Raw genomic sequence first — 23160 nt, 5'->3', positions numbered from 1 at the left:
ACTTAACCCAAATTTAAAAACAATTTATAGTTAGAGCAAGACACTACATAGGGTATCAGTCATTTCTTGAATACTTGCAAGTTCATCATACTGTCTTAGTCTATGTTCAGTCGTGTTTAGACTATAGGAGTTATTGTTCAGTGAGTTTCTAGCCCAGTATGTAGGTAGCTGTCCTGTCATCTCATTAACAAGGTGGCAACATTAACCATTCCTAGCATCCACACTATAGTTTATATTACAGCTAAATATGGAGGGAAGGAATATAAAGCTGTGATTTAGTTGTGGTACATGGAATGCCTGTAAAGAAGAGGATGTGCCTTATTTGGCAATAAAATAGTGATATGAATTCATGTTATAAATCTTCTTGTTAGTCTAGCTTTATTTTAACTTCCTAATATTACCAGGAGCATAACACAATTAAAAAATATATTTTGATATGGTAATACATTCTGTTCTAATGTACCATAAGAGAATTAGTTATATATGGGGTTGACATCATAGTTAAGCTGTTTACAGTACAAACATAAATTATAGAGCTTGATTCTCACCTTGGGAAGCAGGGCTAGGCTTAAAAACGCCCTGGAGTCATTAGCCTAGTAATAACCTATGAACCTGTAATAGACATTGTTTAAGTAAGCTGTCTTAAAACTTACACAAGTTAAACCCTGAAAGCTGCTTATAAAAAGTATTAATTTTTGTATTTATTTATTGTTATTAAACTTTTTTTAGTTTCACATTCTTAACATTTCTAAACTTTATTGCTTGTGTTAGTTGTTGCTATCTGTAAAAAAAAAAAAAGTATTCCACTTATACTTGGCAAATAAAAACATAATATTACCTGTGTGCGTTTTGATGAATGAAATGACATCAGCTCATATAGCTGTATATCTTAGAAGCGAAGTGTAATGCATTATAAACTAAGGCAACTCAAAACAACTTAGACTGAATGAGGAAATGTGCTAAATGTTATTGATTTCATTTGCACTGTTTCTGTGCTGAAAAAGATGTGACAGAGATAGACATAGTAGAGACCATCTCAAGAATGCCCAGAAGTACAAGATCACCTCTGTTTACACAAGTCTTCTAGAAGGAGTCCTTTCTAACCCTTAGGTATGTGGATCTTACCCATCTAATCTGCAATACAGATAATTAGGTACTTGAGCTGACCCCTTACATGTTTGACATACTTTTTATTGGAATACTTTTATTGGAATAAAAAGAAGATTTTATGTAATCATTCTCGTGGTGTATCCTTGCAGTTTTTTCCTGATATGATGTTTGACATACTATTTATGCTTCTGTATTGCAAATCATGTTGCACGTCAGCCTGGCAGTAAACAGGGGAATCTGTCGTTTACCAGCAGCTCACATGTACATTTTTCAGATACTATAGCTATTAATTGAAACATAATGTTTCCAGTGTAGACTACATTTGGCTAAGTCTTTTTAAGCTATTGAACCTGTATAACAGAGGCTTTAAAAATGAGAAAATGTAAATCAAAAATGAACTGTTAATCAATTATTTTTACTTTCTCTTTACTTAGGGGTATTACAGCTTGGGATTTCTGGTGCAGGAGGGTGTCTCACTCCCATTGTCTACTCTTAATGAACTTGGACTTGAGTCTGATGCAAGAAGAAACAATTACACTATCCTCATGGAACTGTACAGAAGGTGAGGGTTTCAGGACAAAAGAGCAAATTATTATTGACTAAGAAAGAAAATCAGTGCTTTCTTACAACTGTTATGCACCACGTTCAGAGTTCTTCGATGTGGCGGAGGTATAGTACTACCCCAAAAACTTAATTTGAGTGAAATTAGCAACAGTATGGGTGATATGCAAAAGGAATTAAAAGAGCTTTTGATCACAACTTAAATTCACAAGTAGAAAATGTTCACTTTTTTTATATTATTCCACTAATACTTTTTAATGTGCCAGCCATGTTGGCATAGATAGGTAAAGCTCTAAATACAACCTAAGTGACCTGAGTTTGATTACCTCCCAGGCCCCTGATAGAGCTGGCATGGGAAAGGACAGCCATGATAAGGCTTTGTCTGTATACCTGTCCTGGGGGCAACATTGAGGAACATGCATCTGGGCACATTCGCTGTGGTCAAATCCCTGGTGAAAACTGTGGTTCACTTAAGAGGTGCAGTCTGCAAAGGATGTCTGACCTCACATCTCATCAATCCATTGCCCTTCTAACCCCTTAGATGTCTTGGCACATGGAAGTGGGCTTGAAACAGAAATCCTGTCCCTTCTGTGTGGATGACAACTCTTGCTCCACCTGGTCATTGTCCCAAAGAATGATTTGGCCATTAAGTCTCACCATCGGAAGCAAATGGGCTCATTGTGTGGCCGGTGGGGGGAGGGCTGAGCAAGATGGTCAGCAGGGGTACTTGACCAAAAAAGGTTAAAAAAAGATTGTATAACAGTTGTAGGAAATCGAGTTATATTGTTTTCTGTCACTATAGTTAGTAAATATTTCCCAGGACAGCTATTTTCTTTCTTTAGCTAATACAAAACATTGCAGTTTCATAGACAACCATTTGGTGAACTGGTAATATTAGTTCAGTACAGTGTTGTGGGACCAGTGTCTTTACTAGGGGATGAAAAAGATTATTGTTAACCAGAACCCATTTCACATAATAAATTTTATTATGTACGCTTATATTTTTGTTATAATGATTATTCTATAGATTAATAAATTCACTAATTTACATTGGTTAACCTATTGGTCAACTGCAGTTGTATCAACGTATTTTGGTTGACTTATGGGTACACCAATATATCAGTACAAGACCTTAGAACAGTGGGAATATGGACATTCACATTTTCCTCACTGTTGTATCATCTTTGTATCATCTCAAAATTAATATATATAGAGATGTGGAGTTCTGAGTACCTTGGTGTGTTCGCACAAGTCCTCTGCAAGGAATCCCTTCTAATCCTAAACTAGCTAAAATGCTGGGCTTTCCCATATGCAATGCTGTATAGCTACTTAGGTATAAAAGCTAATGATACATCTCTGACATATAGCACATGCTGACTTGTTCTAAATTGCTTGGTACTTTTGGTCCTCACAGCAAAATTACTGTATGTTAGAAAAGTCTGAGTGATCACTGGGGACTTGCTACATGACCACACATTAACATACACTAGAATGAAAAATAAGAAAACTGATGGAAACTATTCAACAACATAGAAAAAAAACATTAAAAAGGATTTAATTTGTCTGTTTTTTTTTTTTTTGGGTAAACCATTTTACTGAGAAAATAGTTTTGATATGTTTTTACAAGCTGGAAGTGGAAGGGAAATATGTGTATCATAACTACAGTAAATATGAACTAAAGATAATCTGTAAATTTTTTACCTTAATATCACACTGACTAAATAATTTATTGGATGTGAAACCTTTAACAGAGTGAGGAGGGGGGGTGCAGTAAATGTATGTATTATTTTAGTGTTCATTTGTTCACATCTCCTAGCTATACATATTTTTAGTGCTCTGTGTCTTCTAACTTAGATTAGTCCTTCTGCTCCCCCAACTCATACATACCTTATCATTCAACCTTATTAACAGACACACACACACACACACACACACACACACACACACACACACACACACACATACAAACAAAGACTTCAGTGTAAGTCTTCTATTAGATGTTTTTGTCTGTTTGTATGTTTTTTCTATTCCTGGAGCATAGACATGTTAATTTTATTATTAGTGTGTTGTTAGAATGGTAATGGTTACTGCACAACCGTGTACATTTAAAATGGTATTCAAATCATCATGCTTAATCACGTAGGGCAATTTTCCACTAGAAAATACATACTAGAGCACTAACACCATGCAATAGTGGGTAAGTATTGTTCAACCAGTGTGTACCTGGAGCAGTCTAGGAGTGGAGAAAATGCAGAAATAAGGGAAGGTGCATTTACCTGTCATTCACAAAGTATTGATCTGTGGCATATGAGCCCCACTCCACATTTAGAAAATGCAATTTTGGAAGGGCATACCAGATACACCTAACTGTAAACACAAAGCTCTAAACATAATGAAACCTAGTGCATTGCTCAGTATAACATGAATGAGCAATAAAAATTAGCTTTAAAGAAATGTAAACACTGTGAATATTTTAAAAACAAGCTGACCCTACATACTGCTCACCACAGCCAGAATACCATCCAGGCAAACACACAGCTCCATCCACACTCCAGCAGCCCACAATATATTGGCATTATGAATTTTGCAATGTAAGATTGGATCCAGATGTCCTTATTATATTCAAAGTAGCTATGCTCCATAGGTATGAGCAATGAGCCAGAGATGTCAGTGAATCACTTCTGCTCAACCTGTGGAACATATTCACCAAATAAAACAATATTTAATCTGCTGTAACAGTACCTGTGGATTGTGTATCAAATTTAGTTGGGAGCATGATTTCTTAAGTCTGTGAGTCTGGTGGGAGGCAGAGGGTGTGGGGTGAATAAGACCTCAGAATATCTATCAATGGACAACTAATGTAGAATCATATCTGGGTTCATAATAATTAAAGCATATTGCTATATGGCGTTGCTGTGTTCTGAATGGCATGGACTGTTGGGAAGTTTGTAATCCAGACATGAATGCTTAGCTGCCCCCCAAAATTATATAATTTATCCAACTACAGTCCTGTATATTTGCATCTATACTGTAGGGGATGGCATCATGCCGCTTTCTTCAACAATATCTAACATGTCGAGATGTTGTGTCTCTTCTGTGCAACCAAAACTATTGGCAACAGCTCTCAATGTGAACCACTCCATACGTGGTTACACCATTTGCGATCATCTTACACAGATAGCAGTGGCATGTCATTATTACTGTTTGCATTTATGAATCACACTAATGACAGGACCGTGCATGAAACAATGGGCAAAATGGAGTTTTGTAACTGCATACAGTGATTGTGAACACAACTGTTGGAATGTAAAACTCAGATTAAATGGATGTATAAATTAGAATGTCATTTATGCCTATATAATGTATTTAATAACTATGTTTTTCACGTAAAAAGGTCACTTTAAATAATGAATACCAGTATATAAATTATGTGAAAGTAACTAGCCAGTGTTATTCTCTTTGAATGCCTTATGGCCTGTGCTTCAGGTATGTTTTCTGTTCATGACTGAAACAGAATTTGATTACTTTGATCCATTAGTAACTGCTTTACTGGCATATTTAAGGTTAAAAATAGTACATCTTTTCAACGTGACAACAATATTAAAATAGAATCTGCACTGCAGAGATAAGATAAATAAATGTAGGATATAAGAAGGACTGAAAGAAAAACTAGCAGAAAGAAGTTATATATTTGTGCACTGTGCTCCTCACTGTTGATTAAACACTTTGCCATGAACAAACACCCAAACCAAGGAAGTAGCTGTAGTTGAACACGAGTGTAGCAGATAGAACAATGTAAGTATGCATGTCTGCAGTGTAGCAGATAGAACAATGTAAGTATACATGTCTGCAGTGTAGCAGATAGAACGATGTAAGTATACATGTTTGCAGTGTAGCAGATAGAACAATGTAAGTATACATGTATGCAGTGTAGCAGATAGAACAATGTAAGTATATATGTATGCAGTGTAGAAGATAGAACAATGTAAGTATACATGTCTGCAGTGTAGCAGATAGAACAATGTAAGTATACATGTATGCAGTGTAGAAGATAGAACAATGTAAGTATACATGTCTGCAGTGTAGCAGATAGAACAATGTAAGTATACATGTCTGCAGTGTAGCAGATAGAACAGTGTAAGTATACATGTCTGCAGTGTAGCAGATAGAACAATGTAAGTATACATGTCTGCAGTGTAGCAGATAGAACAGTGTAAGTATACATGTCTGCAGTGTAGCAGATAGAACAGTGTAAGTATACATGTCTGCAGTGTAGCAGATAGAACAATGTAAGTATACATGTATGCAATGTAGCAGATAGAACAGTGTAAGTATACATGTCTGCAGTGTAGCAGATAGAACAATGTAAGTATACATGTCTGCAGTGTAGCAGATAGAACAGTGTAAGTATACATGTCTGCAGTGTAGCAGATAGAACAGTGTAAGTATACATGTCGGCAGTGTAGCAGATAGAACAATGTAAGTATACATGTCTGCAGTGTAGCAGATAGAACAATGTAAGTATACATGTCTGCAGTGTAGCAGATAGAACAGTGTAAGTATACATGTCTGCAGTGTAGCAGATAGAACAATGTAAGTATACATGTCTGCAGTGTAGCAGATAGAATAATGTAAGTATACATGTCTGCAGTGTAGCAGATAGAACAATGTAAGTATACATGTCTGCAGTGTAGCAGATAGAACAATGTAAGTATATATAACTGCTAAACCTTCTGGCTTGATGAGAGAACTTTGAGTAAAGAGACACACATGAGGGTTGTAGTCATTTGAGTGCTTTCGTTCATTTATTTTGAAGATTGAACTACATCAGAAATGTTAATAAAATGTTCAGTGCTTGGGTTTTAAATATCGTTGAGGTCTGTGACACGGGTTTGGGTATATGTCACTTCCTATTTTCTCCATTTCAGTGTGCACCTGATGTTCAGGTTGTAGTTGAGGCATGGGGGCATGTCTGCCCTAAGTTGTATTTGCCAGTGGAATTATTTAACTTCATGCAGGGTGTTGAAGTCACCAATGAAGCTGGCTGGGCTTTCTAGGATTAAGAAATTAAATTGTGAAAATTCAGGGCAGTAGGAGTTTTGTATGGTTACAGCGATTGTTAGATATTTACTCCTAATTGCCTGGTAGTGTTCTTTAATTCTCTCGCTTAGTTTCCAGGTGTTTTTTCCAATGAAAAATGCTCCACATGGGGAGCATTATGCTAGCTAGACCAGGTTGAAGGAGGCACAATTATAGATGCCTCTAATTTGGATTTTACTGTTTCTGCTGTTTATCAGGTACTCTTTGCAGAGAGTAATGTATTTACAGCAGCAGCAGTTGCCATATTGTTGCAAGCCCCACGTTTGGGGGTAGGTAAGATCGTGGGTTTTGCCTTCAGCTTCAAAGAAGTCTTTGAGAGACTTTGTTTTTGGTAGCAAAAGGTGGGGATTGGGCCTAGAGTGTGGCTGAGTTTGTTGTTTTCTTGCACTATATCCCAGTTTTTTTCAGTAATGTGCATGAAACTGGTGGTGTTCATAAATTCATAGGTTCATAGGTGTTTACTGAGCTAACAACCACAAAGGCTTTTTTAAGCCTAGCCATGCATCCTGAATCTCTGACAAGTTCTGACACCCTTGATAAGTGTAAGCATGGGCCTGGGAAATGAACCATTTTCAGGTTAACTTTTTGTATTAGAGACATAGGTGCCAAACCAGGGCTGAATTTCTGGTTTCCCAACCAATTGTCCAAGTTGCACTTGAATTGGGTTAGGGAGGAGCTCTGCTTCACATGGATGGGGAGCCTGTTCCATAGACAGGGTAGTCTCTGGGATACATACCTATCTCTCCAGCAGGTCTTATTTATATCACAGGCAAGGTTTAAGTCTTTAGAATGTGTAATTTGGGTAATGTTTGTTTTGTTGATATGCAGGAGGTCCATCAGAGTGGGGTCTGACAATGCCCTGTATGCCAGGCATAGATCTTCCCTCAAAAGCCTGTAGGAGACAGAAAACAGGGATAGGGCCTTGAGGTGGTCAGCATTGTAAATATTACTTACGTCCTGTATTCTTTTAGTGAGGAACCTCTGTGGACGTTCCAGTTGTTGGATATGCCTGGTTAGGTACATACCAAAGGGGACATTGTACTTAATGATAGGTCTGATGAATGCTGAATACAGTGGAACCATGATTTCCTTGGACTTAGATGCAATATCTTTGTTAATAAGTTGCGCAACATAGAATGATTTCCTCACCACTGTATACACGTGATGATCAAAGGCTAGATTACTATCTATGTGTGTCCCTAAGCCCTTGACTACTGGGTCAGCTCTAAGGGGTGTGTTGTCAGTATGATAATTACCAGGGGTGGATGACTTCCCAAAGGATACTATTATGCATTTCTTGGCATTTAGTTTTAGTCCCTGGCTCTGACAACAGTTGTTTGTCTGTGTCAGCCCCTCCTGGAGAACATTTGTGTCAGTATGAGATTAAATGAAAACTCCTAATTTGCAATCATCTGCAGATTTAGACAGCCAGAGAACACTGACATTGGCCCTGTCTTCTGAAAAGTAAGTACCAAAAAAATAGCGGTCCAAGGACTGATCCCTGAGGGACTCCACTTGTGACTGGCTTCTTTGTAGAGTTGGACTCTCCAATTCTAACTTCCTGGGTCCTGTCTGTGAGCCAGTTGGCTATCCACCAGGTGACATATGGGTTTGCACCTAACCTCTTGAGTTTGTCAACAATGCCCAAGTGGGGTGTTGTGTCAAATGCCTTGGCCAGGTCAAGGTAGGCAGTGTGAATGATTTTGCCCTCATCCATTGCTGTGGTGACCTTCTCAAAGAAGTCCACCAGGTTGAGTAGGCATGATCTGCCCTTGACGAAACCAAACTGTGTTGGGTCCAATGTCTGGAGGTTTACTATATCTCTATTGATCATTTCCATGATAATTCTTTCCATGGCTTTACATATAAGACTAGTGAGACTTATGGGTCTGTAGTTTCCCATGTCTGTAGATGGCTCACCTTTGTGCAGAGGGATGACTGTTTCCTTTCTCCATTCATGAGGCATGAAGCCTGTTTGGAGGCTATAGTTAAATAGTAATTCCAGAGGCCCTGATAGGTCATGTTTCATGCTATTTAGAAGGCATCCTGGGATATTGTCTGGGCCCATTGATGCAGTGTTCTTGGTCTTAGAGAGAACATTAAGGACCTGTTCCCTAGTGATAGTAGGGGAAGTTATATTAGATGTTATTTCATGAGGGAAAGTTGAGGGGAGAGAGAAGTAAAGTTGGAGCTGAATTTATCAGCCAGAAGGTTTACTATATCTTCTGGCTCAGTATAGGTGGCTCCATTTGCAATGAGCTCTGCATGCAACCGTGTACTGCCTTTGAGGTTGTGGACATAGTTATAAAAGCTTTGTGGTTTTCCTTGGCCTAGAAGGCCAAACTTACCTCAAATTTGGCTTTGGCAGACTGTATTTTACCTCTGAGTTTGTTTAATTTGATGAGAGTGCTTTTATGCTGCTGGGTGCTGCACCTCCTAAGTTTTGCCATGGTTTTCTTCCTCCTGTTATACATCCAATTGATTTTGTGATTCCGTCATGGTGGCTTGTTTTCTGAGTTAGTTCTGTACTTCTTCCTAATGGGTACAGCTGCCTCCATGCAGACATTAACATGCTTGTACAAGGTTTCTGTGAACAGCTCTGCATACGCAGAAGTGTTCTCAGGGTTTATAGGGTCTTGAAATTTTGCCTAAGGACATGAGTAGTAGAAATCTGTGGGTGTGGTCTGAGGCAGTATTGCCTTTGGCAGTGAAACTGAACTTAAGAATGGGTTGGTGATTGGTACATCTATTGTTGCATACCTCTCTGGTTATGGATTTCAACAGATTGGGCAGGTAGTTACAATGTAAGTACACATACCTGCAGTGTAGCAGATAGAACAATGTAAGTATACATACCTGCAGTGTAGCAGATAGAACAATGTAAGTACACATACCTGCAGCGTAGCAGATAGAACAATGTAAGTATACGTGTTTGCAGGGTAGCAGATAGAATGATGTAGGTGAACATACCTGCAGTGGAGCAGATAGAACAATGTAAGGATACATGCCTGCAGTGAAGCATATAGAGCAATGTAGGTATACACATCTGCAGTGTAGGAGAGAGAACAATGTAAGTGTACATACCTGCAGTGTAGGAGATAGAACAATGTAAGTATGCATACTTGCAGTGGACGAGATAGAACAATGTAAGTGTACATTCCCGCAGTGGAGTAGATAGAACAATGTAGGTAAACATGCCTACAGTATAGCAGATAGAACAATGTAGGTAAACATGCCTGCATTGTAGCAGATAGAACGATGTAGGTGAACATGCCTGCAGTGTAGCAGATAGAACAATGTCAGTATACATACCTGCAGTGCAGCAGATAGGACAATGTAAGTACAAATAACTACAGTGTAGGAGATAGAACAATGTAAGTACACATACCTGCAGTGCAGCAGATAAAACAATGTAGGTAAACATGCCTGCAATGTATCAGATAGAACAATGTAAGTAAACATGCCTGCAGTGAGGAAGATAGAATGATGTAGGTGAACATGCATGCAGTGTAGCAGATAGAACAATGTAAGTATACATACCTGCAGTGCAGCAGATAGAACAATGTAAGTACACATACCTGCAGTGTAGGAGATAGAACAATGTAAGTACACATACCTGTGGTGCAGCAGATAGAACAATGTAGGTAAACATGCCTACAGTGTAGCACATAAAACTATGTAGGTAAATATGCCTGCAGTGTAGCAGATAGAACGATGTAGGTGAACATGTCTGCAGTGTAGCAGATAGAACAATGTAAGTATACATGTCTGCAGTGTAGCAAATAGAACAAAGTACACATTCCTGCAGTGTAGGAGATACAACAATGTAAGTAGACATACCTGCAGTGCAGCAGATATAACAATGTAAGTACACATACCTGCAGTGTAGGAGATAAAACAATGTAAGTATACATACCTACAGTGCAGCAGATAGAATAATGTAGGTAAACATGCCTGCAGTGTATCAGATAGAACAATGTAGGTAAACATGCCTGCAGTGAGGAAGATAGAACGAAGTAGGTGAACAAACCTGCAGTGTAGCAGATAGAACAATGTAAGTATATATGTCTGCAGTGTAGCAGATAGAACAAAGTACACATTCCTGCAGTGTAGGAGATACAACAATGTAAGTAGACATACCTGTAGTGCAGCAGGTAGAACAATGTAAGTACACATACCTGCACTGTAGGAGATAGAACAATGTAAGTACACATAACTGCAGTGTAGGACATAGAACAATGTAAGTACCAATACTTGCAGTGCAGCAGATAGAACAATGTAGGTAAACATGCCTACAGTGGAGCAGATAGTACAATATAAGTACACATACCTGCAGTGCAGCAAATAGAACAATGTAAGTACACATATCTGCAGTGTAGGAGATGGAACAATGTAAGTACACATATCTGCAGTGTAGGAGCTAGAACAATGTAAGTACACATACCTGCAGTGTAGGAGATAGAACAATGTAGGTAAACATGCCTACAGTGTAGCACATAAAAGAATGTAGGTAAATATGCCTGCAGTGTAGCAGATAGAACGATGTAGGTGAACATGTCTGCAGTGTAGCAGATAGAACAATGTAAGTATACATGTCTGCAGTGTAGCAGATAGAACAAAGTACACATTCCTGCAGTGTAGGAGATACAACAATGTAGGTAGACATACCTGCAGTGCAGCAGCTAGAACAATGTAAGTACACATACCTGCAGTGTAGGAGACAGAACAATGTAAGTACACATACCTGCAGTGCAGCAGAGAGAACAATGTAGGTAAACAAGCCTGCAGTGTATCAGATAGAACAATGTAGGTAAACATGCCAGCAGTGAGGAAGATAGAACGATGTAGGTGAACATGCATGCAGTGTAGCAGATAGAACAATGTAAGTATGCATACCTGCAGTGCAGCAGATAGAACAATGTAAGCACACATACCTGCAGTGTAGGAGATAGAACAATGTAAGTACACATACCTGCAGTGCAGCAGATAGAACAATGTAGGTAAACATGCCTGCAGTGTATCAGATAGAACAATGTAGGTAAACATGCCTGCAGTGAGGAAGATAGAATGATGTAGGTGAACATGCATGCAGTATAGCAGATTGAACGATGTAAGTATACATACCTGCAGTGCAGCAGACAGAACAATGTAAGTACACATACCTGCAGTGTAGGAGATAGAACAATGTAAGTACACATACCTGCAGTGTAGGAGATAGAACAATGTAAGTACACATACCTGCAGTGCAGCAGATAGAACAATGTAGGTAAACATGCCTACAGTGTAGCAGATAGAACAATGCAGGTACACATACCTCCAGTGTAGGAGCTAGAACAATTTAAGTACACATACCTCCAGTGTAGGAGCTAGAACAATTTAAGTACACATACCTGCAGTGTAGGAGATAGAACAATGTAAGTACACATACCTGCGGTGCAGCAGATAGAACAATGTAGGTAAACATGCCTACAGTGTAGCACATAAAACAATGTAGGTAAATATGCCTGCAGTGTAGCAGATAGAACGATGTAGGTGAACATGTCTGCAGTGTAGCAGATAGAACAATGTAAGTATACATGTCTGCAGTGTAGCAGATAGAACAAAGTACACATTCCTGCAGTGTAGGAGATACAACAATGCAAGTAGACATACCTGCAGTGCACCAGATAGAACAATGTAAGTACACATACCTGCAGTGTAGGAGATAGAACAATGTAAGTACACATAACTGCAGTGTAGAACATAGAACAATGTAAGTACACATACTTGCAGTGCAGCAGATAGAACAATGTAGGTAAACATGCCTACAGTGGAGCAGATAGTACAATATAAGTACACATACCTACAGTGCAGCAAATAGAACAATGTAAGTACACATATCTGCAGTGCAGGAGATAGAACAATGTAAGTACACATACCTGCAGTGTAGGAGCTAGAACAATGTAAGTGCACATATATGCAGTGTAGGAGATAGAACAATGTAGGTAAACATACCTACAGTGTAGCACATAAAACAATGTAGGTAAATATGCCTGCAGTGTAGCAGATAGAACGATGTAGGTGAACATGTCTGCAGTGTAGCAGATAGAACAATGTAAGTATACATGTCTGCAGTGCAGCAGATAGAACCATGTAAGTACACTTACCTGCAGTGTAGGAGATAGAACAATGTAAGTACACATACCTGCAGTGCAGCAGATAGAACAATGTAGGTAGACATACCTGCAGTGCAGCAGCTAGAACAATGTAAGTACACATACCTGCAGTGTAGGAGATAGAACAATGTAAGTACACATACCTGCAGTGCAGCAGATAGAACAATGTAGGTAAACAAGCCTGTAGTGTATCAGATAGAACAATGTAGGTAAACATGCCAGCAGTGAGGAAGATAGAACGATGTAGGTGAACATGAATGCAGTGTAGCAGATAGAACAATGTAAGTATACATACTTGCAGTGCAGCAGCTAGAACAATGTAAGTACACATACCTGCAGTGTAGGAGATAGAACAGTGTAAGTACACATACCTGCGGTGCAGCAGATAGAACAATGTAGGTAAACATGCCTACAGTGTAGCACATAAAACAATGTAGGTAAATATGCCTGTAGTGTAGCAGATAGAACAATGTAGGTGAACATGTCTGCAGTGTAGCAGATAGAACAATGTAAGTATACATGTCTGCAGTGTAGCAGATAGAACAAAGTACACATTCCTGCAGTGTAGGAGATACAATGTAAGTAGACATACCTGCAGTGCAGCAAATAGAACAATGTAAGTACAAATACCTGCAGTGTAGGAGATAGAACAATGTAAGTACACATACCTGCAGTGCAGCAGATAGAACAATGTAGGTAAACATGCCTGCAGTGTATCAGATAGAACAATGTAGGTAAACATGCCTGCAGTGAGGAAGATAGAACGATGTAGGTGAACATGCATGCAGTGTAGCAGATAGAACAATGTAAGTATGCATACCTGCAGTGCAGCAGATAGAACAATGTAAGTACACATACCTGCAGTGCAGCAGATAGAACAATGTAGGTAAACAAGCCTGTAGTGTATCAGATAGAACAATGTAGGTAAACATGCCAGCAGTGAGGAAGATAGAACGATGTAGGTGAACATGCATGCAGTGTAGCAGATAGAACAATGTAAGTATACATACCTGCAGTGCAGCAGATAGAACAATGTAAGTACACATACCTGCAGTGTAGGAGATAGAACAATGTAAGTACACATACCTGCAGTGTAGGAGATAGAACAATGTAAGTACACATACCTGCAGTGCAGCAGATAGAACAATGTAGGTAAACATGCCTACAGTGTAGCAGATAGAACAATGCAGGTACACATACCTGCAGTGTAGGAGCTAGAACACTTTAAGTACACATACCTGCAGTGTAGGAGATAGAACAATGTAAGTACACATACCTGCGGTGCAGCAGATAGAATAATGTAGGTAAACATGCCTACAGTGTAGCACATAAAACAATGTAGGTAACTATGCCTGCAGTGTAGCAAATAGAATGATGTAGGTGAACATGTCTGCAGTGTAGCAGATAGAACAAAGTACACATTCCTGCAGTGTAGGAGATACAACAATGTAAGTAGACATACCTGCAGTGCACCAGATAGAACAATGTAAGTACACATACCTGCAGTGTAGGAGATAGAACTATGTAAGTACACATAACTGCAGTGTAGGACATAGAACAATGTAGGTAAACAAGCCTGCAGTGTATCAGATAGAACAATGTAGGTAAACATGCCTGCAGTGAGGAAGATAGAATGATGTAGGTGAACATGCATGCAGTGTAGCAGATAGAACAATGTAAGTATACATACCTGCAGTGCAGCAGATAGAACAATGTAAGTACACATACCTGCAGTGTAGGAGATAGAACAATGTAAGTACACATACCTGCAGTGCAGCAGATAGAACAATGTAGGTACACATGCCTACAGTGGAGCAGATAGAACAATGTAAGTACACATATCTGCAGTGTAGGAGATAGAACAATGTAAGTACACATACCTGCAGTGTAGGAGATAGAACAATGTAAGTACACATACCTGCAGTGCAGCAGATAGAACAATGTAGGTAAACATGCCTACAGTGGAGCAGATAGAATAATGTAAGTACACATACCTGCAGTGTAGGAGCTAGAACAATGTAAGTACACATACCTGCAGTGTAGGAGATAGAACAAGGTAAATACACATACCTGCAGTGCAGCAGATAGAACAATGTAGGTAAACATGCCTACAGTGGAGCAGATAGAACAATGTAAGTACACATACCTGCAGTGCAGCAGATAGAACAATGTAGGTAAACATGCCTACAGTGGAGCAGATAAAAATGTAAATACACATACCTGCAGTGCATCAGATAGAGCAATATAAGTACACATACCTGAAGTGTAGGAGATAGAACAATGTAAGTACACATACCTACAGTGCAGCAGACATGCCTACAGTGTAGCAGATAGAACAATGTATGTACACATACCTGCAGTGTAGCACTCTGCATTAAGGCTGCCAGCTGCTAACAGGATATATCAAGTAGACCTGGCTCTGATACTTTCTGCTTCCACATGAGTGACTAATTCACTTAGCCAAGCTAATGCTTCTACTTCATTTCTGAAAAGAAGGATTTAATGCTTTATCATTCTCTGTTTATTAAAACTAATCAGTAAAATTAAAAAAGGCTAATGAATGTTTGAACACCTGACTTAAAAAATGTCGTGAGCAGCAAGAGGAAGGCACTTCTTATGTCAAGTACCCAGAAACCTGATAAACTGCCTTATTGTAGACTCTGAAAGTCAACAGAAGACTACTATAGTTGCATTCCAATTGATGATAGCCACAGAAATGAACAGACAACTGAAGTAACTCTTGCTTATTTTGTTTTACTGTTGCTTGTCGATATTTCCAGTTTTGTTTATGAAAAGTTTCATTGTTTGTTTTGACATCAGTTGATATTAAGTTATTAAAATGCCAAATTATTTGATCTATAGGTATATCATTGTATACTGAATATAAGTTAATATAAATCTATTCTTTTTTGATGGTGGCCCCTGCTGATATTCATGTGGTCCCAGCCAACTCCACATATTATCCAACTACTCCTCAACTGAACCGGTTACCCTGTTACTCATCATCAGGGAAGAGCTACATCAAGATGTCCAGCTCAGGCAACCAGGTGATCTGAACATGTTTGCATTTATGCAAGACCTACTCCTGTTCTTCCGGCAGCAGCAAGCCAACACAATGCAGTGCCTGGATTGTCAAGACTATCATGGGTGCCTGCAACCACACATCTGTGGCTTAGAAAGAGTGCTAAATACTGCTTAGTTTTATATACTGCATAACAGCACCTGGGTGTCCAGAGGTGCTATTCCAGTACTGGATCCCTAACCACCATCCTCCCTCTGGGATGTGTGTCAACACTAGCAGGTCATTCTCAAACCTTCCTCTTGACTTCTATAGCACCTGGGCCCACAACTTGAACACAGGTTGATGGGGTTGCAGTCAGGGATCTAGCTGTTAAAACTACAGAGCCAGCTTAGATATCCTTTTTCTATTTAACCTTTATGTTAATATTTATGTTTAAAAATTCTTCTAATCTTAGGTCTTTTCCTAGAGTTATTTCAGTCTAATGTCTGCAGTGCGAGATGATGACTTAGATGTTTCACATAACTGATACCAAGAGAATGTTTTGATGCTGGCATATTTGAGCTGTTTTAAACTAGAGATATTGAAACATATAAAATAAAGAATTGAGAAATATGTATATATAATATTAAATATAAGTGCGCACACACACACACATATATATATATATATCTATATATCTATATATATATATATATATATATATATATATATATATATATATCTATATATATATATATATATATATATATATATATATATATATATATATATATATATATATATATATACACACACACACACACACACACACACACACACACACATATATCATTTACCATCATAATGTCGAGCGCACATTGCTCGACACTGCATATGAGTGACACCTTTAAGCGAATCCCATAATGCCAATCGGTCAAAATGTTGCAAAAACACAGAACGTCAACATTTCCGACCGCTCTACACCTAAAAACAAGTGCTAACATGGGTCAAAAAGGGGGCAAGATTTTGTGGTTTGGAACATCTGCATTCGGCATTTTCAGCAGTCGCAGGTCGGTGTTCGCATTTGCAGTGTCAAGCAATGTGCGCTCGACATTATGATGGTAAACCTATATATATGAGGGAAAGAGAGAGAAAGACTAGAGCGCAACACAGTAGAATGGATTAGTAGCTGTAAAATTATATTATAGCCATTTAAAATTGATTGACTTAATATAATTAAAATATAATATTAAAGTTGCATGATTCAGAATAACGTGTTGCATTACACATGTGCCCATACATGCAGGTGTCGGGACAATGAAGAAGAGGAATCATACCTGGTATGCAGTTTAGCTCTCCTAAATGTACAGCTGAAGTACATCTGGATACATCACAGTGCCACTCTGAAGGTGAATTTCCATGGGATCTAAAGCAAAATGTTATGAGGCAATATTCTATTATGCTATTGGTTTTGTGTGTTAAAACTATTTTTTTCATACCAGAGCAGAAATGTGTTATAATAGTATAGATGAGTTATGTCTATATTCCTGCTTGAATGAACACAGCTGCAAAACCACAAGAGCATCAGATTATCACAACACATGCAGAAATATGTAAGTATATAAACATGCTGCAAGAGGAATACTTTCAGGACATTTCAGCGGAAAATCTTTAAATACTGCTGTTGGAGCATCAGCAGCAGTGGTTTTGCTGTTCTTGGGAAAATATGCAGGTGTTTGAACAGTGTTTATAGGACTACTACTTGATTATAAGCTTATCAAATACAACATGGTCTTGAACTTCAAGGTACGACTAAACACACTGAGTCTCATGTCACATAACCTGTTCTCCTGAGATGTGGAATAAATATTTATCTAATTTGTTAATGCAGAATTCAGAGACCTGGAAGTCAATGAATTCAGCATAACAAAAATATAGTCTGCAGATGTTCAACTCCAGATATCACAGTACATCAGATTAGGTAGTCTTCAAATTTGTCAGAACTTCAAATTAACAGTAATTAGAAAATGTGCATCGGAGCTGGGATCTTTAGAAAAAGGAAGGAGCAAAAAACATATCAATAAAAGAAATTATTTATTTATTGGGAAAGCCCATCCGGGAATTGAAATGTCCATTTTCAGTGGAGGCCTGGGGAGAAAAACTCCAAAACAAGGAAAGAACTGCATTCTTTGACAATTCAAAAGAAAAACAGTCAACAAAATTAGTTGCAAAGTATTTCAAAGCAAATGGTCAACAAATGTTATTTACAAAGCATATCAGATTAAGGAAGTACATGCTTTCAAGATATTGTGAGTGAAATCAAAAATACTATATTAATACACATGTATAGTTTCCATAGCAGATAGTTAGAATTGTATGCTTTTGTTGCATAGTTTACTAATTGACAGGTGATATTTTAGACAGATTTGAATTGCTGCAGGTTATTGAAAAGCTTGATGTGGTTTGGAAGTTTGTTTCATGCCTGGGAGATGACAACAGAGAATAGTGAGTCACTGTAATAATTATTTGATTTATTAGTAACAGTAAGTTTAAGTTCTAGGATCGTAGGGTTCTATTTGGTACATGCCATTGGAAATGTTAGAGGTCATGAAATGTTAGAGGTCATGGTAGCAGAATATGAAACAAGAGCTGATACCTTATTGAATGATTTGAATGTTTTGAATAACAGTTTGATTAATGATGAAAAATTTATATCTATCAAACGGAGTTATGACAACATTTTTAAGGAGGTTGACCAGCACTGTTTGAGGATTTTGAATCGAAAGATTCACAAGGTAGAGAGGGATTTGAAGGAATATAATGAAGGGGTGGCTTATCCACTACCTATTAAAACTAAGCAGTTTAATTACAATAATAACAGCGCACAGGGAAATTTTAACAGCAGTTATAGGACGGAGATGGCCTATGAGACACCGAGAAGCAATCGTAGGTTTGCAGAAAAAGAAAGAGTTACATCCCAGCAGGATTTTCTGTTTCCCCCAAACAGAGAGGGGGGAAGGGGGAGCAGATTTCCTCAGGGGTGGTGGAACAAATAGGCCAGGACGTACAAACTGCTCGAAGTTCCTTAGTAATGAATGACACCGTAACTAGCATAGATGTTTCAAGTAAGGTTACAGTGGTAACAGAAAATAATTTTTCTGTCTACAATTATACCAACATTAATTTGAGGAGAGAACACTTTGATTTATTTACAAAAGGATTGCATTTCGTGCCAGCATTCTCAAGTAGACTAGAGCAGGAATTAATAGATTTAAAAATGTTCGGTAAGCAATTGAATTTAATGCTTTATTTTAAAGGAGAACTTCCTCTAAGCATGGAACTTTCTCGAAAGAGTGTATTCAATCCACCTATGGACCCAATAGTAAAAATATTTGAAGAAATGATGGAAAAGGATATCAGGATGATTAATAGAAATAAACAGAACAATAACCCCCAAAATATCTGTATGAAGGAGATGAATTTGATTAAAGATCTTAGAATTAACAACTGTAGGGCGATGAAAACAGATAAGGGGGGGGTTTAGTTTTGATGTGCAACACCGATTATGCCCAGCATATTAGCCTGATGTTGCAGGACCCAGAGCAATATGAACAAGTATCCAGTAATGAGCTACATATGGCATATTCCAGAATTAGTTTCATTTTATATGACCACCTTTTGCAAGGAGTCTTTAACGAAAGATTGTATATTTTTTTAACTGTTGCCAAGCCAAGAATTCCTGTAATATTTGGTATCCCGAAAACACATAAAGGTTTGGATCCCTTAAATTTTAGACCTATAGTATCTGGACAGGGGAGTATAACAGAACCTATTGGGAAATTCATAGATCACACTTTGAAGCAGTTTACAGCTTCTTTAAAGTATATTTGCAGGGATTCTTGGGATTTCCTTAGGGGTTTGCAATCCCTAGAATATCATCCAGATTTATTGTTGGTTACTATAGACATTGTTCAATTGTTTCCTAGTATACCACATTCTACAGGATTGAAATGGTTCAGTGACGTTTTAGTTAATGAAGCGAAGCTTGCTCCCAACACCACCAATTTGCTGGTGGAACTTATGGAATTAGTCTTGGAAAATAATTTTGTATGCTTTAATGGCCAATTTTACAGGCAAAAGTTGGGTGTTGCAATGGGGGCAGCTTGTGCCACTGTTTATGCAAACATAGTGTTGCATAAATGAGAATAGACATACATCTTTGGCACAGAGTGGTCACGGTACATTAGGCATTATGTTAGATTTCTTGATGACATTTGCATTATATGGAGTGGTACTAGGACAAGTGTCCAAGAATTCATTGGTCACATCAATTCTACCACTTCCTTTTTAACCTTTACACACTCATTAAGCCTAGATAGTTTAAATTATTTGGATGTGTACTTGGTCAAGGATAATGTCAACAATAGGTTTAATTCTAGGGTGTTTAGGAAGCCCACTTATTCGAACGCATTCCTACATTTTCAAAGTAACCATCCTGATTACCAAAAAAGGGGAATAGTTAAGGGACAATTTATTCGTGCCTCTAGAATGTGCAACACATCACAATTCTTTATGGAAGAAGTTAATTTTTTGAAAGAAAAATTCTTTGAAAGAGGGTATCCAAGTGATTTTGGTTGAGGAATTGGCGAAGGAAATCAGTACCAGCAGGAGGACTAAATATCCACCACTGCTGAGCAATATAGATACGTCAAGTTGCCAAGCAGGCAATAGACTGCAAAATTTAGAACAAAAGGGATATATCCATACCTTTGGTATCGACTCTGATGTTGTAGAAAGCAGTGTAAGAAAATATTGGCCAATTTTGAGGCTGGACGATAGGTTGGGTAGTATGATCCCAGAGTTTCCCAGATTTATTAGATGAAGGGGTACTAATATAAAAGAAATGTTAGAAATGAAACAGACTAAACAAATGGGATTTAATGGGAATAAAAAAGAAGGCACATATAAGTGCAGAATGTGCAAACAATGCCCAGCCATATTTAATGGACACAAATTATACTTACCATCAAGAAAATTTTTATGCCAACCGAGGGGTTACTACAATTGTAACGCTAAATTTATTGTCTATCTGGGTTTATGTACGAAATGCAAGAGTTTTTATATAGGAAAGACTGAGAGAACCTTAAGAAGACAAATCTATGAACATTACTATGATATAACTAAAAAAGAGGAAACTAATGCCTTTTTTAGGCATTCTCTTTTTTGTCCCAACATGGAGATTAAATTTATTATTTTAGAGCAGGTAAAAACAGATGTCAGGGGAGGTGATTGGGAGTCCCTTTTGGAACATAAAGAATTAATATGGCAGTTGAGATTAGATGCAGGAAGGCGGCCAGGTTTAAATGACGCTTGCAGCATTAGCAGCGTCTTGAAGTTAAGGAAGGCAAAATTATGAATTTAGAGCCATAGCGCTCGTAGGATCAATTTAAAGTATTTTTTATGAAGCATTTTTTATGATGATTAAATTATTAATAGGTCTTATTAATGAAATTTTAGTTATTAATTTACTAGGCAATGTGGTTCAGCATTTATTCCTTTTGTTATCATTGCATGGGAGGTTTGAATATTAAATGTATAAATGCAGTATACAAAGTTGACACTATAACATTGTTTTATTTTATTTTTACACATTTAATGACAATTAATGTACATACTAATGATTGATTATTGTAGCGCTTTACATTTCTTAATATTGCAGCAGTTTGTATTTTGCAAAGGCCGGTTGAAAGCATGCCTTGTAGGAAAAGGGAAATGAAGAGTTAAACAGATACTTCTTCCCAACTAATTGAATAATTGATTGAATTTTAAATGTATATAAAGAGTGGCAAGTCTGAAGTGATTTTATCTTGAAAAAGCTCAGCATCGTGCTGAGCGAAAGCGCTTGATGAGATTGATGTTGTGATTGTTTTTCAATAAAACAAGAGATTTTTATTCAATAAGAAGCCTTTTATTTTCTGCTCGAGCAGAAGAAGGAGTACCAGCATTTGTATTGGATTTTTTACTTCTGGATTACCAGCGCCGCCTTCCAAGTCGTGGACCAATTTGTTTTATATATCAATAAAAGAAATTATTTATTTATTGGCATTTATTTATTGGGAAAGCCCATCCGGGAATTGAAATGTCCATTTTCAGTGGAGGCCTGGGGAGAAAAACTCCAAAACAAGGAAATAACTGCATTCTTTGACAATTCAAAAATAAAACAGTCAACAAAATTAGTTGCAAAGTATTTCAAAGCAAATGGTCAACAAATGTTATTTACAAAGCATATCAGATTAAGGAAGTACATGCTTTCAAGATATTGTGAGTGAAATCAAAAATACTATATTAATACACATGTATAGTTTCCATAGCAGATAGTTAGAATTGTATGCTTTTGTTGCATAGTTTACTAATTGACAGGTGATATTTTAGACAGATTTGAATTGCTGCAGGTTATTGAAAAGCTTGATGTGGTTTGGAAGTTTGTTTCATGCCTGGGAGATGACAACAGAGAATAGTGAGTCACTGTAATAATTATTTGATTTATTAGTAACAGTAAGTTTAAGTTCTAGGATCGTAGGGTTCTATTTGGTACATGCCATGGGATGAGCTTGGACAGTGAGGGCTTTTTTAAGTGAATGGTGAAGGATTTTGTGTGCTATAAGTAGCTGGGAAAGCTGGTGATGTGTTGACAAAGTTCAAGCCAGTTAAGTGTGCTGAGCACTTTGCAGTGATGGGTGTAGTTTGGGAGGCTGCAGGCAAATTTGCTAATTTTATTGTAGGTGCTTTCTTGTTTGTGTTTGTTGAAAGAGCTGAGATTTGTGAATATTGCTGATGCATATATGAGGGTAGGAAGGAGAAGCGTGGTGGAAGCTATGGTTTTACTAGGGTTCCTATCAGAAGAGCGAAAGCTGAAAATAGTGAACACTCTTCTGTTGAACTGTAAAGTTATAAAGCTGAGAATGTCGAAGTCATGGAACAGCGATATGTCTGTATAAATATATATATATATATATATATATATATATATATATATATATATATATATATATATATATTTATTTAGTTATTTATTTATTTATTTTTACATTTTTTTTTTTTTGGATCAGCAAATTTTTTCCCTGGGGAAAAAAAATTAGCTGATCCGTGACTTCCACATTTTTGGGTTTCGAACTTTACAGTTCGACAGAACAGCTTTCGCTATTTTTAGCATTCACTATTCTGATATAGACA

General features: G+C 37.6%; 1 protein-coding gene across 1 annotated transcript in view; it reads left to right on the top strand.

Moving 5' to 3' along the window:
• Positions 1 to 23160, top strand: part of LOC122803164 (protein sel-1 homolog 3-like) — a 920824-nt gene that overhangs the window by 860770 nt on the left and 36894 nt on the right. The window contains exons 21-22 of the mRNA XM_044072781.1: positions 1545 to 1672; positions 17234 to 17336. Coding sequence (XP_043928716.1) covers positions 1545 to 1672; positions 17234 to 17336 — 231 coding nt within the window. The remainder of the gene's footprint in view (positions 1 to 1544; positions 1673 to 17233; positions 17337 to 23160) is intronic.

This window comes from Protopterus annectens, chromosome 5.part1, assembly GCF_019279795.1.
Source record: "Protopterus annectens isolate FY-2018-M chromosome 5.part1, PAN1.0, whole genome shotgun sequence".
NCBI lineage: Eukaryota > Metazoa > Chordata > Ceratodontiformes > Protopteridae > Protopterus > Protopterus annectens.
Note: the sequence above shows the minus strand (reverse complement) of the source record. Positions and strands in the feature narration are given on the sequence as shown.